General features: G+C 37.4%; 1 protein-coding gene across 3 annotated transcripts in view; it reads right to left on the minus strand.

The window, feature by feature from the left end:
- LOC136841850 (vesicle-fusing ATPase 1-like) overlaps nt 1-12,321 on the minus strand; it is a 57,185-nt gene extending 44,864 nt beyond the window's left edge. Inside the window, exons 1-2 of one of the 3 annotated variants that reach the window (XM_067109239.1) lie at nt 12,079-12,321; nt 4,296-4,519 (exon numbers count right to left, since the gene is read on the minus strand). In XM_067109239.1, the coding sequence (XP_066965340.1) occupies nt 4,296-4,307 (12 nt within the window). In that variant the 5' untranslated portion in view covers nt 4,308-4,519; nt 12,079-12,321. Of the gene's footprint in view, nt 1-4,295; nt 4,520-12,078 lie in introns of those variants that run through there. The other 2 variants (XM_067109237.1, XM_067109235.1) reach the window with 2 other exon arrangements.
- Between the last annotated feature and the right edge of the window lie 150 nt (nt 12,322-12,471).

A 12,471-nucleotide genomic window follows, 5' to 3' on the forward strand; every position in this document is an offset into this window, starting at 1 on the left:
ATTCCACTAGTGACGTCATTTTAAAGAAGAATGATAAGATTCGTACAGTAGCAGCAGCAGCAGCAGAAGTACTAGTAGTAGTAATATATGGGATTTCCCTCTGAAACGACTCCTACCCAGAGGATGTGTATATGTAAATATACAGCTTATCGCCACTTTACATAGACCTAGCGAGAACCACAGAATCATAGCTTCTGAGGCTCTCACGAAAAGATTCAATTCCTTTGTTGATTTTTCAAATGAAAGAATACGGAAATTAACTGATATATCTAGCATTGCTTGACATGATAAGGAAAGTGCAGTGGTAAGTGTAAATTGGACTAGAATATAAAATTTATGCCAAAAGGCTGGGACATTTAGCGCTGAAAGAGAAACTGACAAATAAGGTCTGAGAGGTGTAACAGTAGGAAAACCTCACAGTTGCACTATGAAACAATTGTTAGGAGAAGGTTGTGGAAAATACGATGAAAGAAAGAGAATACGAACGGAGGTACAGTAAAGGGAATGAAAGAAGCTGCAGCTAGGTGCGGAAGGGACGCTGCAAAGAACCTCAAGTAATGCCTACAGTGCACCGCGTGAGGTATAAGCCTACTGATGGCACTACCACCCTATAGGGTAAGGAACGATAAAGCCTATAATAGACGCGGGGAAATAATCCCAGAGATTCGTGCACGAGACAAAAGCAAAAGGTTTTCGGAAATATATAAATCGATAGGCCTAGTTTCTCGTACAAAAATGGTATAAGCAATTGCCGATGAGTTTGCTTTGTCGTCACGGCTCCCAAATTGGTTTACAAAAAGATTTTACGATGTAAGAACGCTATGATCTGGGAAGACACGACACGAGATGCTGGTCAGAGTAAACATCGTATTGTAGAACATCAGAAAATACGTGATGCAAATTCTCACATTTTTACCAGATAAGAAGAATGGAATTCGCAGCCCTTTGTCTAGACGTATATAAGTTTACATAATTGCGGAAATATACGCCATTGCTAAGAAATTCATAATATCGTGATAAACTGTTATGTAACACAAACCAGCAATTATGTAAATAAATTGTATTAATATGCAAAAGATAAACCACAGACTTTTGAATTCCTGAACGGCGTTCCTCCAAAGTGTTGACGTTAAAATTCAATTTATCTATATAATTGTGAATTTTTTTATTATATATATAACTCGTTCTTGCATTTATAAGAAAAAAAAAATAGCACATATTATGAAGCGCAATAAAATACGAGTCCTCTGAAAAACGAGAATATATAGACTTATCAAAGACGAAAGATATGAATCTGAATCTCTTCCTATTTTTTTCTTAGTTAAAATTCAGAATGAATGTGACGACTTTTATAATTCCTTTCACCGAACATTTCACGAATAAATATTTGAAAAGAATTACAAATACGCATCCTATCAAAAACTGAGATGGAAGAACGTTAGACCTACGCTCTGCCAAAACTTGCTGAAGTTTGCATCACTGCAAGAGAGAAGCGATAGCGCTGGTAGATATGAAGCCAGCGTACAGCCATAAATTGCTAAATTTCAGATAAGCGATCACGTTGACAGATAAGAAGCCAGCGTGGGCGATAGTGCTGACGAACAAGAAGCCAGCGTACAGCCATAAAGAACTCAAGCTTGCATAAACAATATCGCTGACAGATAAGAAGCCTGCGTACAGCTATAAAGTGCTAATGTTGTCATAGGCGATAGCGCTGACTAACAAGATGCCAGCGTACAGTCATAAAGAGCTAAAACTTGCATAAGCAATAGCTCTGCAAGATATGAAGCCAGAGTACAGCCATAAAGACCGAAGTTTGCACAGGCGATAACGGCCACAGAGAAGAAGCCATCGTACAGCATAAAGAGCTAAAGTTTGCATAGGCGTTATCGTCGACAGACTGGAAGCCAGCATACAGTCATAAAGCTGAAAAACCGACATAGTAAGTCCCCACGATTTTGTAACGACTATCTTTCGCGGCAGATTCTGTACTGTATTCGCTTTGCTAAGGCTTCTTAACTTCCCTTGTGACACAGACAGCGCTCGGACTGGCGCCGCTTGGCAACACAGGAGAGGTGGCCACTGAGTTTTTGTTCTGTATGTTTGTTCACTCTAATTCTAATTAACAAAAAAACGTATATAGAGAGCAATATGGGAAAACTAATGCATCCTTTATTTTTGAATGATGAATTAGTGAATAAATATAGAAAATTAATAAAAATAAACTTAGTTCAGTGTATCCGTTGTTCAACTGGGAAAACGTTTACGTAACTAGCAAGCTAGACCTAAAAGAACCAAGAAAGATAGTTGAGTCAAACCTGATACGACAAATTCGACCGTTTCATTATCATCTTAAAACAATGGCCACACTGCCAATGACAGATATACGAAGAAAAAGGAGTTTAAAAATCAATGGTAAAGTAAAAAAAAAAAAAAAAATTGAGCACTGACAGCCAATCAATACGCTCGTTTGCCAAACTACGGAAAACGGTATCCGTGGCTCTCTCTCTCTCTCCGACCGTCTGTCTGTATGAAGAGCTAAAAACACTGGGAACAGCTTTATAGGACAACAATAAGGAACTGGAATATAAAAATCTAGGCCAAAGGCCAAGCTCTGGGGCCACTGAGGTCATTCAGGGCTGAAAGGGGAAATTGAGAGCAAAATAGTTTTAAGGTGTAACAGGAGGAAAACCTCGCAGTTGCACTATAAATCAATTATTGTTAGGGAAAGGTTGGGGAAAGTCAGACGGAGGAAAGGAGAATATGAACGGAGGTACAGTAAAAGGAATGAAAGGGGTTGAGGGGAAGACAGCAATAAGAGTAACAGGCTTAAAAAAGCCAACGATATGGCGGAGAACTTTATGCAGTACATGTGTCTCGCTGTCGAACTTCTCAGTTCCAGAGGTCCTTTATCCCTCACACTGCAGGTCTGTGGAACAGTCTCTCCCTGAGGATGTCTTTGCATTACTGTCCTAAAACTGTTCTCTTTGTATCTTAATAATTTTATTACACTTATTTATGGATTTATTAATGTTAATTTTTTTCTATTTTCCTTTTTTTATTTCCCTTTACCTTCTGTAACTTCTTTCAAATGAACAACATATTTTTTGGAAGTTTGAATTTTCAAGTCAATAATGGTCCCTGTGGTGGGCGTGTTTCATCTGAATAGAGTTCATCTTCTGAATAATAATAATAATAATAATAATAATAATAATAATAATAATAATAATAATAATAATAATAATAATCTAAAATGTTAAAATGTATAAAATATTGCAAAGACAAAATGCTGAAAATTATATATTAAACGAAAATCATGACTTAATGCGCGTGAATATAGAAAAGGACAGTGTATGTGACAATAGTTCTACAGTAGTATGTATGTATATATATATATATATATATATATATATATATATATATATATATATATATATATATATATATATTTATATATATATATATATATATATATATATATATATATATATATATATTATATGTTGTATTACAGCATTCATTTTATACACACATATATACGTACATATATATGTATACATATTTATACATACATATATAATTATATATATACATATATATATATATATATATATATATATATATATATATATATATATATATATATATATATATATATATATATAACAGGAAGAATAAGATGAAGAATTCAAACCGACCATCAACAGGTCGTTTTTCACATACAAAATAAAACAGTGAAGACAATCTTGTGATATACCAAATTTGACGATGCCTTTGATCACATATTATCTCTTACCTGTCTATCTATCGCTGTATCTATCCATCCAGTTATCTATGAATGTATTTATGTTTCTATCTATCTGGCTATCTATGACTATAGTTGTAAACAGAGGAGAAATTCTAATACGTGCTTGTTAAATGCAATTATAGTTCACATATATACAAACGTTGTTATATTCGTAATACACACTAGTTTATATATAATATATATGTTTTATATATTATATAAATATATATGTATATATACTATATATATATATATATATATATATATATATATATATATATATATATATATATATATATATATTATATAAACTAAATCCTCTAATGGTGTTGGTGCCTGCTAGAGAAGAGAAGTGTACTGTATTGATTGCGTCTACATAGAAAACGGAACGAAGACGAGAGATTGAGGGGGAACTACTGTAGACAATCACCGCCTCCTATAATAAAGAGAGAGAGAGAGAGAGAGAGAGAAACAGTGACTCACAACAAGACACCAATGGAACACTTACCCCTCCATACATGGTGCCAAAGGGTTAAAATAAGCAAGATACGAGGAGCTGCACTCTGAAAATTCGACAAGGCAAAGTAGGTCCCCCTGAAATTGACACCCAGGTTTTTTTTATTTTTTTTCCTTTTTCCTTTCGAATGATGGTGGTGATGATGGTGGTGTTGGTGGTGGTGGTGGTGATGATGGTGGGGGGATGGGTGTGTACACAGCTGGCAGCAGCAAAACCTGCAGGACCAAAGGTAGAAGTTTCACAAATATTCTCTTCTGAAAATGGAACAGGGCCTGAAATTCACAATTGTTGCATTCTCTCTCTCTCTCTCTCTCTCTCTCTCTCTCTCTCTCTCTCTCTCTCTCTATTTTTCTGCTTTTCTATGTAATTTCTCTCTCTCTCTCTCTCTCTTCTATTTTTCCTGCTTTTTCTATGTAAATTTCTCTCTCTCTCTCTCTCTCTCTCTCTCTCTCTCTCTCTCTCTCTCTCTCTCTCTCTCTCTCTCTCTCTCCTCTTTTCTTCTGTAGGGATTATTTATACTGAAACTTTTATTTCTCATGTGACTGGCTTTCAATGAAATCTCTCTCTCTCTCTCTCTCTCTCTCTCTCTCTCTCTCTCTCTCTCTCTCTCTCTCTCTCTCTCTCTCGCTGCATAACTCAAACAAAAGAGGTAAATAAACTCTAAAGAACAATATAAATGATTAGGATTTAAATACACCAAAACTTATTTCTCACTGAGATACACATTCTTAAAACTAGGAATAACAACATCATGAAATTAATTTGCAAATCAAAATCACTTAGAACTTAATAAGTACGGTCACAAGCAACAAAAACATGAATCCTTGTAAAAAAAATATATTGCCCAGGCCTAAAAATATGTTGCCCTGGCTCAGAACTGTTCTTAATGTAGGCAAATTAGACTTAATAACACTTAAATAACCCATAAATGGTCATTTTTCGAGGAAGAAACTAAATGTTTTTCCATTGCGTGTATAGTAGTTAGGTATATAAAACAATTATTGTCACTTAATTACAGAGGTCAACGTAATATGAAGTGTGGGCTTGATAGTCCAACTGGGTACATAAAGCATACAACCAATTCGTATCGAATACACAGAATTAATCTAAAGTGAAAAAGCAGTTTGATTTTATTGTACTTAACTTATAACAAAAAAATTCTACTTGTCATCTTTCAAAACGATGTTTCAAATGTGTGGACACTGGAGTGTTGGGAAATAGATCAATCTTAGGAACCACCCAAAAAAAATTCCTTAAGCCTAACTCTTTTGGCAACTGCCTAATCAACCCAAATTTGTGGGGTACTGTTTGTAAAAAAACAACTTTATCTGTAAAATCGTGTACCTGTCACAGCCCCAAATAAAAAATATACAGTCAGATAAAAAAAAATTACACTAAAAGATAAAGCACTCATGATTTTTGAGAACGCGTCTCCATGCAAGTAATGTCACTTAAGGTGTAAGGCAAAAAAATTCCCCTTTTCCAATATCTCAGTCATTCTGATTTCATGGATTCAAGGAAACAGAAGGACCAGGAAATGATTACACCAGAATCATGACACTGAATTATTATTATTATTATTATTATTATTATTATTATTATTATTATTATTATTATTAAGTAGATGAAACCTATTCACATGGAACAAGCCCACCGAAGGAGCCGTTGACTTGATATTCAAGCTTCCACAGAATATGGTGTTCATTAGGAAGAAGTAAGAGGAAGTAAAGGGAAATACAAAAAAGAAGAGATACCAGTTATTCAAAAAGAAAAAAGAAATTAATAAACAGATAAATAGTTAAAAAATGTATTAAAATACAAGAAGAATAGATGACATTTTCATCTGCAGCGCACAGTTGCAACAGAAGACCAATTTGTAACTGGCTAAGTGCAGCCACTTGGAATGAGATGATGGACACATGGACAGGAACACAAAATTTATACAGAACGTCATTTGTGTTGGAACTGAAACTGGAATATAAAATTTAGGCCAGAGGCCAAGCATTGGGACCTATGAGGTCATTCAGAGCCGAAAGAAAAATTGAGAGGAAAAAGGTTTGAAGAGAAGAATGAAAGGGGTTACAGGCTAGGGACCCACACGATGCTGCAAAGAACCTTAAGTAATGCCTACAGTGCTCCGTGTGGGGTGCACTGGCGGTATTACCAACAGTGTAACCTAGCGGAAGAGCAGGTTGCTAAGCAATGGAACAAACATGAATTGGAGGGCAAGCAAAGGTCCAGCACTTGTTGCATCAGGGAGACTGCGCAGTCAGACAGACAGACCAGACAGAAGTGGTGCAGACTGGGAATGTGCTGATCCTTATATTTTGTTTGTGCGAAGCTGAGAGTAGCACGAGATCGAAAAATAACAAGTAAAAAATGCACCGAAGTTTCTTCGGCACAATCGAGTTTTCTGTGCAGCGTATAATCAAAGCCACCGAAAATAGATCTATCTTCCGTGGTCTTGGTATAATGCTGTATGAGCCGCGCCCCATGAAACTCTCAGCCGGCTGTGGTGGCCTGTGTTGTACCGTTGACAGACGCACGATTATGGCTAAATTTAACCTTAAATAAAATAAAAACTAGCGAGGCTAGAGGGTTGCAATTTGGTATGTTTGATGATGGGAGGGTGGATGATGGAAAAGAGAGGTCAGGAATGAAAACGCTTTTGGGGATGGCTAAATCTTTGTCTGGGTTGGTCTGTACGAAGACTGAACTGCAAACATAGGTAACAGAGAAAGGCAGGGCGTATCTGGAAGTTTAGATTGAATGAGATGGGCCAGAATTCTGTGGAAGTGTATTCTGAAAGGGGTGAGAATTTTGTGGAAATGCATTCTTAAAGGGGCGATTGTTTTGTGGAAATTTATTCTGGAAGGAGAATGACTGTTGGGAACGTGTGAATTCAAAAGACTGACGAGGGAGAATGGATAGGTGAGCAAGGTGATTTCAAAGACATACCAATAACGGTTACATTAACAGTTATGCAAGAGTATATGGAAAGGAAAATAGAGTGTCCAGAGTGGTTGTATACAACAGAAGGGAGAGTAAGTTGATGGGTGGAAGGATCAGAAGAGTAGCTGGAGGTACATCTCATCATTAACTGGTTCAAGAGACAGAGAAAGTAAAATGGATATAAATGCAGTCAGTGCTTGTAAGAATTATAACAAAGGAGTAGGACTACCTGGAGTTTAAGATACTGGGTTGGAAAGGTTGGAAAGGGGTCATTTGCTAAGCAGTGGACAAGAAGAAAGGAAGAATACAAGTTTTAGTTAGATGACAAATGAGGACATGATATAGAGGTCTGTTAGGAGGTGAATAAGGAATTCAAGAATAAAGTGGGAACAGAGAAAGAGTAGAAAAGAGTATTTTAGGTAGAATAGGATATTATATAAGAGTAAAATACTTACTGAGAGGAATAGAATACATTACAGGATTCTGGCCAAAGTAAAATCTCACAGTTGCACTATGAAACAATAACTGTTAGGAGGGGGTTGAGGAAAACAAGATGGAAGAAAGAGAATACGAACGGAGGTACAGTAAAAGGAATGAAAGGAGTTGCAACTAGGGGCCGAAGGGGAGCTGCAAGGAACCTTTAGTAATGCCTACATTGCACCGTGTGAGGTGCACCGACGGCAGTAACCCCGACTGAGAGAAAAGCTGATTCGCTAACGAACCTCAAAATCCAAGGTGCAAAGATGATATCTAAGGAGAATGCAGCTCCGTCTTGCAGAGGTAAAGTATTTTGGAGGGTCGTCGAAAGGAGAGGACGTGAGAGGCGGACTTGAATAACGCCAGAGCTAAAAAAAAAAAAAAAAAAAAAAAAATTTTAAATGCGTCGAAGTTTCTTCGGAGCAATCGAGTTTTCTGTACAGCCGCTACAGCTCATAATCAGGGCCACCGAAGATAGGTCTATCTTTCGGGGGTCTCAGTATATTGCAGCCCACGAAACTTGAACCTCGGCCAGGTGCTGGCCTGTCCTACATCGTTGCCAGATGCACGATTATGCCTGAATTTAACTATAAATAGAATGAAAACTACTGAGGCTACAGGGCTGCAATTTGGTATGTTTGATGATTGGAGGGTGGATGGTCAACATACCAATTTGCAGCCCTCTAGCCTCAGTAGTGTTTAAGATCTGAGGCGGACGGAAAAAGTGCGGACAAAAAAAAAAAAAATGCGGACGGACAGACAAAACCGGCACAACAGTTTTCTTTTACAGAAAACTAAAATCATGTCCGATTTTAGCTTTTAGTTCTGCTGAGCATAACCTTGTAAAGCTTTTATTTTTTCTTATTCTATTGAGTTTTAAATCAAGCTTGATTCTTCTTTTTTTTTTACTGCTGAAGACATCGTGTTTTTGGGGTTCTGGTGAAAAACAGATGTGTTAAGGTACAAGTGGGTGTTTTATGAAGCCATTTTTAGGAAATTCGGCATTTCAAATGATGTCGGGATTGGAATGTAAGATTTAGGCCAAAGACCAAGCACTGGGACCTATGAGGTCATTCAGCGCAGAAAGGGAAATCGAGAGAGAAAAAAAAAAGGTTTGACAGGTGTAACAGGAGGAAAACCTCGCAGCTGCACTATGAAATAACTGTTAGGAGAGGTACAGTAAAAAGAAATGAAAGGGGTCGAAGGGACGCTGCAAAGAACCTTAAGTGATGCTTACAGTGCACAGCATGAGTTGCACTGACGGCACTAGCCCACTACAGGGCCAGAGCATGAGTTTATCACAAATATGTTGAGCTGTCAAAATTTAGACACCACAAAAACAATATAAAAAAATTGCCAAACACTACTCATGGCAGAATGTGTTGCGTTTACAGAGAAGAGAAAAATCAAGCTTTCACCAAGTCTGAGAGATTCAACCTTTGGTCTTAAGCCTCATCTACAGATCAGAAAGACTATTCTGCCCTAAAATGGAAAACTGCAGTATCTGCAAAATTTTCGAAATCGAGATATGCCACCTATTGAGTTCGTGAAACACTAACACACAAGTTACTGCAGTTTCAGAATGATTCTTCAATGCTTTATTTAGGGGGTCCCATTTGCAGTATCTGCAAAATCAGTATCAAGGCAAGGGAGTATCTACCATTTTTCTCAGTTTTATTTTTGCAGATACTGCAGTCTTCCATTTTAGGGCAGTAATGTAAGAGGCCACTGAAAATTTAAGTTTTTCCTCTGAAGAATTTTAGTCATACTCAGGGAAAACCTGCACAGTAAATATTTATCATAACTGTACAGTGGTAAAAAAAAGTCTTAATAGACACAAAAAATATAAATGCTGCTACTCACTTTTAATATTAAAGGATATATATATATATATATATATATATATATATATATATATATATATATATATATATATATATATATATATATATATATATATATATATACTGTGTCCAGAACGTCTCAACAACACTGGTCACTTCTTGCACACTAAATCCCCCGCAAGTGGCTAGTGCCCTCAGTGAACCTCACGGGGTGCACTGTAGGCATTGCTACAGGTTCTTTGCAGCGTCCCTCCGGCCCCTAGCTGCAACCCCTCTCGCTCCTTTTACTGTACCTTCATTCATATTATCTTTCTTCCAACTTGCTATCCACCCTCTCCTAACAGTTATTTCATAGTTCAAATGCGAGGTTTTCCTCCTGTTACACCTTTCGAACATACCTACTCACAATATGCTTTCCAGCGCTTAATGACCTCATAGGTCCCAGTGCTTGGCCTTTGGCCTTAGTTCTATATTCCATTCCATTGCACACTGAATCCTTCACACACACAAACATATCTTGTAGGCACTATCGTGGTTCACTATCATCAAATACTTGTGGATAGTTCTGGTAGTGTGGACAAATGACTGACTTCAAGGTTTACCATTTTTCTTTATAAGATGATACAAAAGTAACATTCTTCTATTTTTTTTTAATTTAGCCATTGTTGCAACATTCATTTCCTGTTTGAATATTCATAAGTTGTCCTGTACCGTTATTTTATAAATAAAATTACGCAGACTGGTCGCCACTTTTTCCTAACATTAGCAAATCAGACTAGGTACCTGTCTAATCATCCATGACATTCAGTAAACTCGACTGTCTTGGAGGTCAGGGCTATTCATACAACAATTAAGAGAGTTACTGATGATTTTGACAATTTTCATAACCTCGTGGCCTTCTAAGTAATTCAGGGTCTTCATGGGTCAAATAATCATAGCACAATTAAGTTTATGGGCGGTTTTCATAGAGTATTACCGTCCTATACTTCCGTAATACCAAACTTCTAAGGCTCACTGGTTTCCAACCCCCTTATTCTATCAGTGGAAAATTATTTTTGGCTCTTGGATGAATATATACGCCAATATGAAATTCCATGCCTTAGATTATGTCACTTATTCATTTCATATTTGTTTTGCGTAGATTATTAACGCCGAGACACGCGAGTGCTTGAATTATAAAGAATGACACATTCTAGAGGTTACGTCTAGGCGATGTCAATAGTGACCCTATAACGACTTTTTTTCCCCCTTTTAACCTCACTTATATTACCCTCTTTTACTAATGTTCTATATATAAACATATGTTTCTCTTTGCCTAAGAACCGAATAAAGTGCACGTAGTTAGCAAAATGTGGTGACCACAACCAGGGAGGTGAGGGGGCGTAGGCCTAGCAATCTCCTTTCCGAAGGCCTGCTGACCTACTTTTGACGAAAAACGTTCATAAGCGCAAATGGGTGGCATAGGTCATCAGGGTGGACTAAGACGTGTTTCCATTACATTTCCAACATTTTCTGATTCCACGATTAGGCCTACAATCGTAAACTCTATACAAATAAACCGTAAAAGTGGCAGGTTTTTCACAAATCTTTTCAAATCTCAAGTCAAGTGTAGTTCTATTAGAATTTAAGAACAATCAAAGCTTAGCGGATGAGCTACTTCGTAATCGGTTTTTCCAAGATCTTGAGGTTACCCTAACGGCCTAACGTAACGTTTGGTGTAACAAGCGACTTCCTAAAATTCGACCGTTACAAATTTTTTTAAGTCTAACGCATAAAAGATTAACGGAAGATTTCAAGCAGATGATTTAATGAAAACGTCATACTATTCAGTAAGGTTTTTAATTGCTTTATGATTTAATTAAATAATACCGTTAACTCCCAAAACACAAAGAAAAAACGCTGCAAACGGAAATGACCAAGTACGCCTATGCTTGGCTTCCGGATCGAATCTCTTCAATACTGGCTCCCCTAGGTTACTGGACACCGCCTCTGTCAGTACGAAATTCCTCCTTTTCTATGAAAGATGGCCTTTATACTTTCACAATTCATTCCGTGACAGAGTGCACAGACATCATGCCCTTTTGTGGAAGGAAAAGGGAGGGATATGCCAACAGTCAACGACCGATGACAGCATTTACGTTCGAAAATTTAAAAAAAAAAAAGTCCATAATCTCGGAATTGATTCTACTATTACCTGGAATAAAGGTTAAATTAATTTTTGACAAAAAAAAAAGATGCTTATCGAGGTGCACACAAATCTGGGCGAAGTGAATTTACGTTTTGAATTGCGCACACGACACGAATTTCCATTTTTTACAAGTATAAAGGTGAGAGAGAGTGGGGGAAGTGTTTGTGTGTGTTCTTGTAACAATGGATCTCAAAAGATTCTTTGAGCTGTAAGACCTATGCAGATAGATCAACATGGCCTGTGCTCTCCCTGTCTTTCTTTCAACATTTCCGAATATCAGAGCGAAACAAGACATGAAAACTGGACGACTTACCGGGAAAACAGGAGATTAAGCCAAGTGGACGACGATAACCGGACGAGGCTTTAAACCTCGAATTTCGTTCTGCAAAAGAGATAGAGAGAGAGAGAATCAACCCGAATGCCAAAGATTCTTTCTCTCGCACCCGGGGTCTATTAGAGTCCTTCCTCGAACCTGTGATACAAGATGACAAAAGACCTGAATGGCCAGTGAAAGACCAGGTTATACAACTACCTAGGACTGTGCGCGCGATACACTGAAGTGGGTTGGACCACAGTATACTCGGCAACCTCTCTTTTTCTCCCTCTCACTCTCTCTTTCTCTCTCTCTCGCTCCCCGGCTGTCCACCCCGAAAGCTCCCTGGATTGCACTGGAATTGCGCCGTCGCATAGAGCTCGCTCAATACTC

This window comes from Macrobrachium rosenbergii, chromosome 9 (assembly GCF_040412425.1).
Source record: "Macrobrachium rosenbergii isolate ZJJX-2024 chromosome 9, ASM4041242v1, whole genome shotgun sequence".
Taxonomy (NCBI): Eukaryota; Metazoa; Arthropoda; class Malacostraca; order Decapoda; family Palaemonidae; genus Macrobrachium; species Macrobrachium rosenbergii.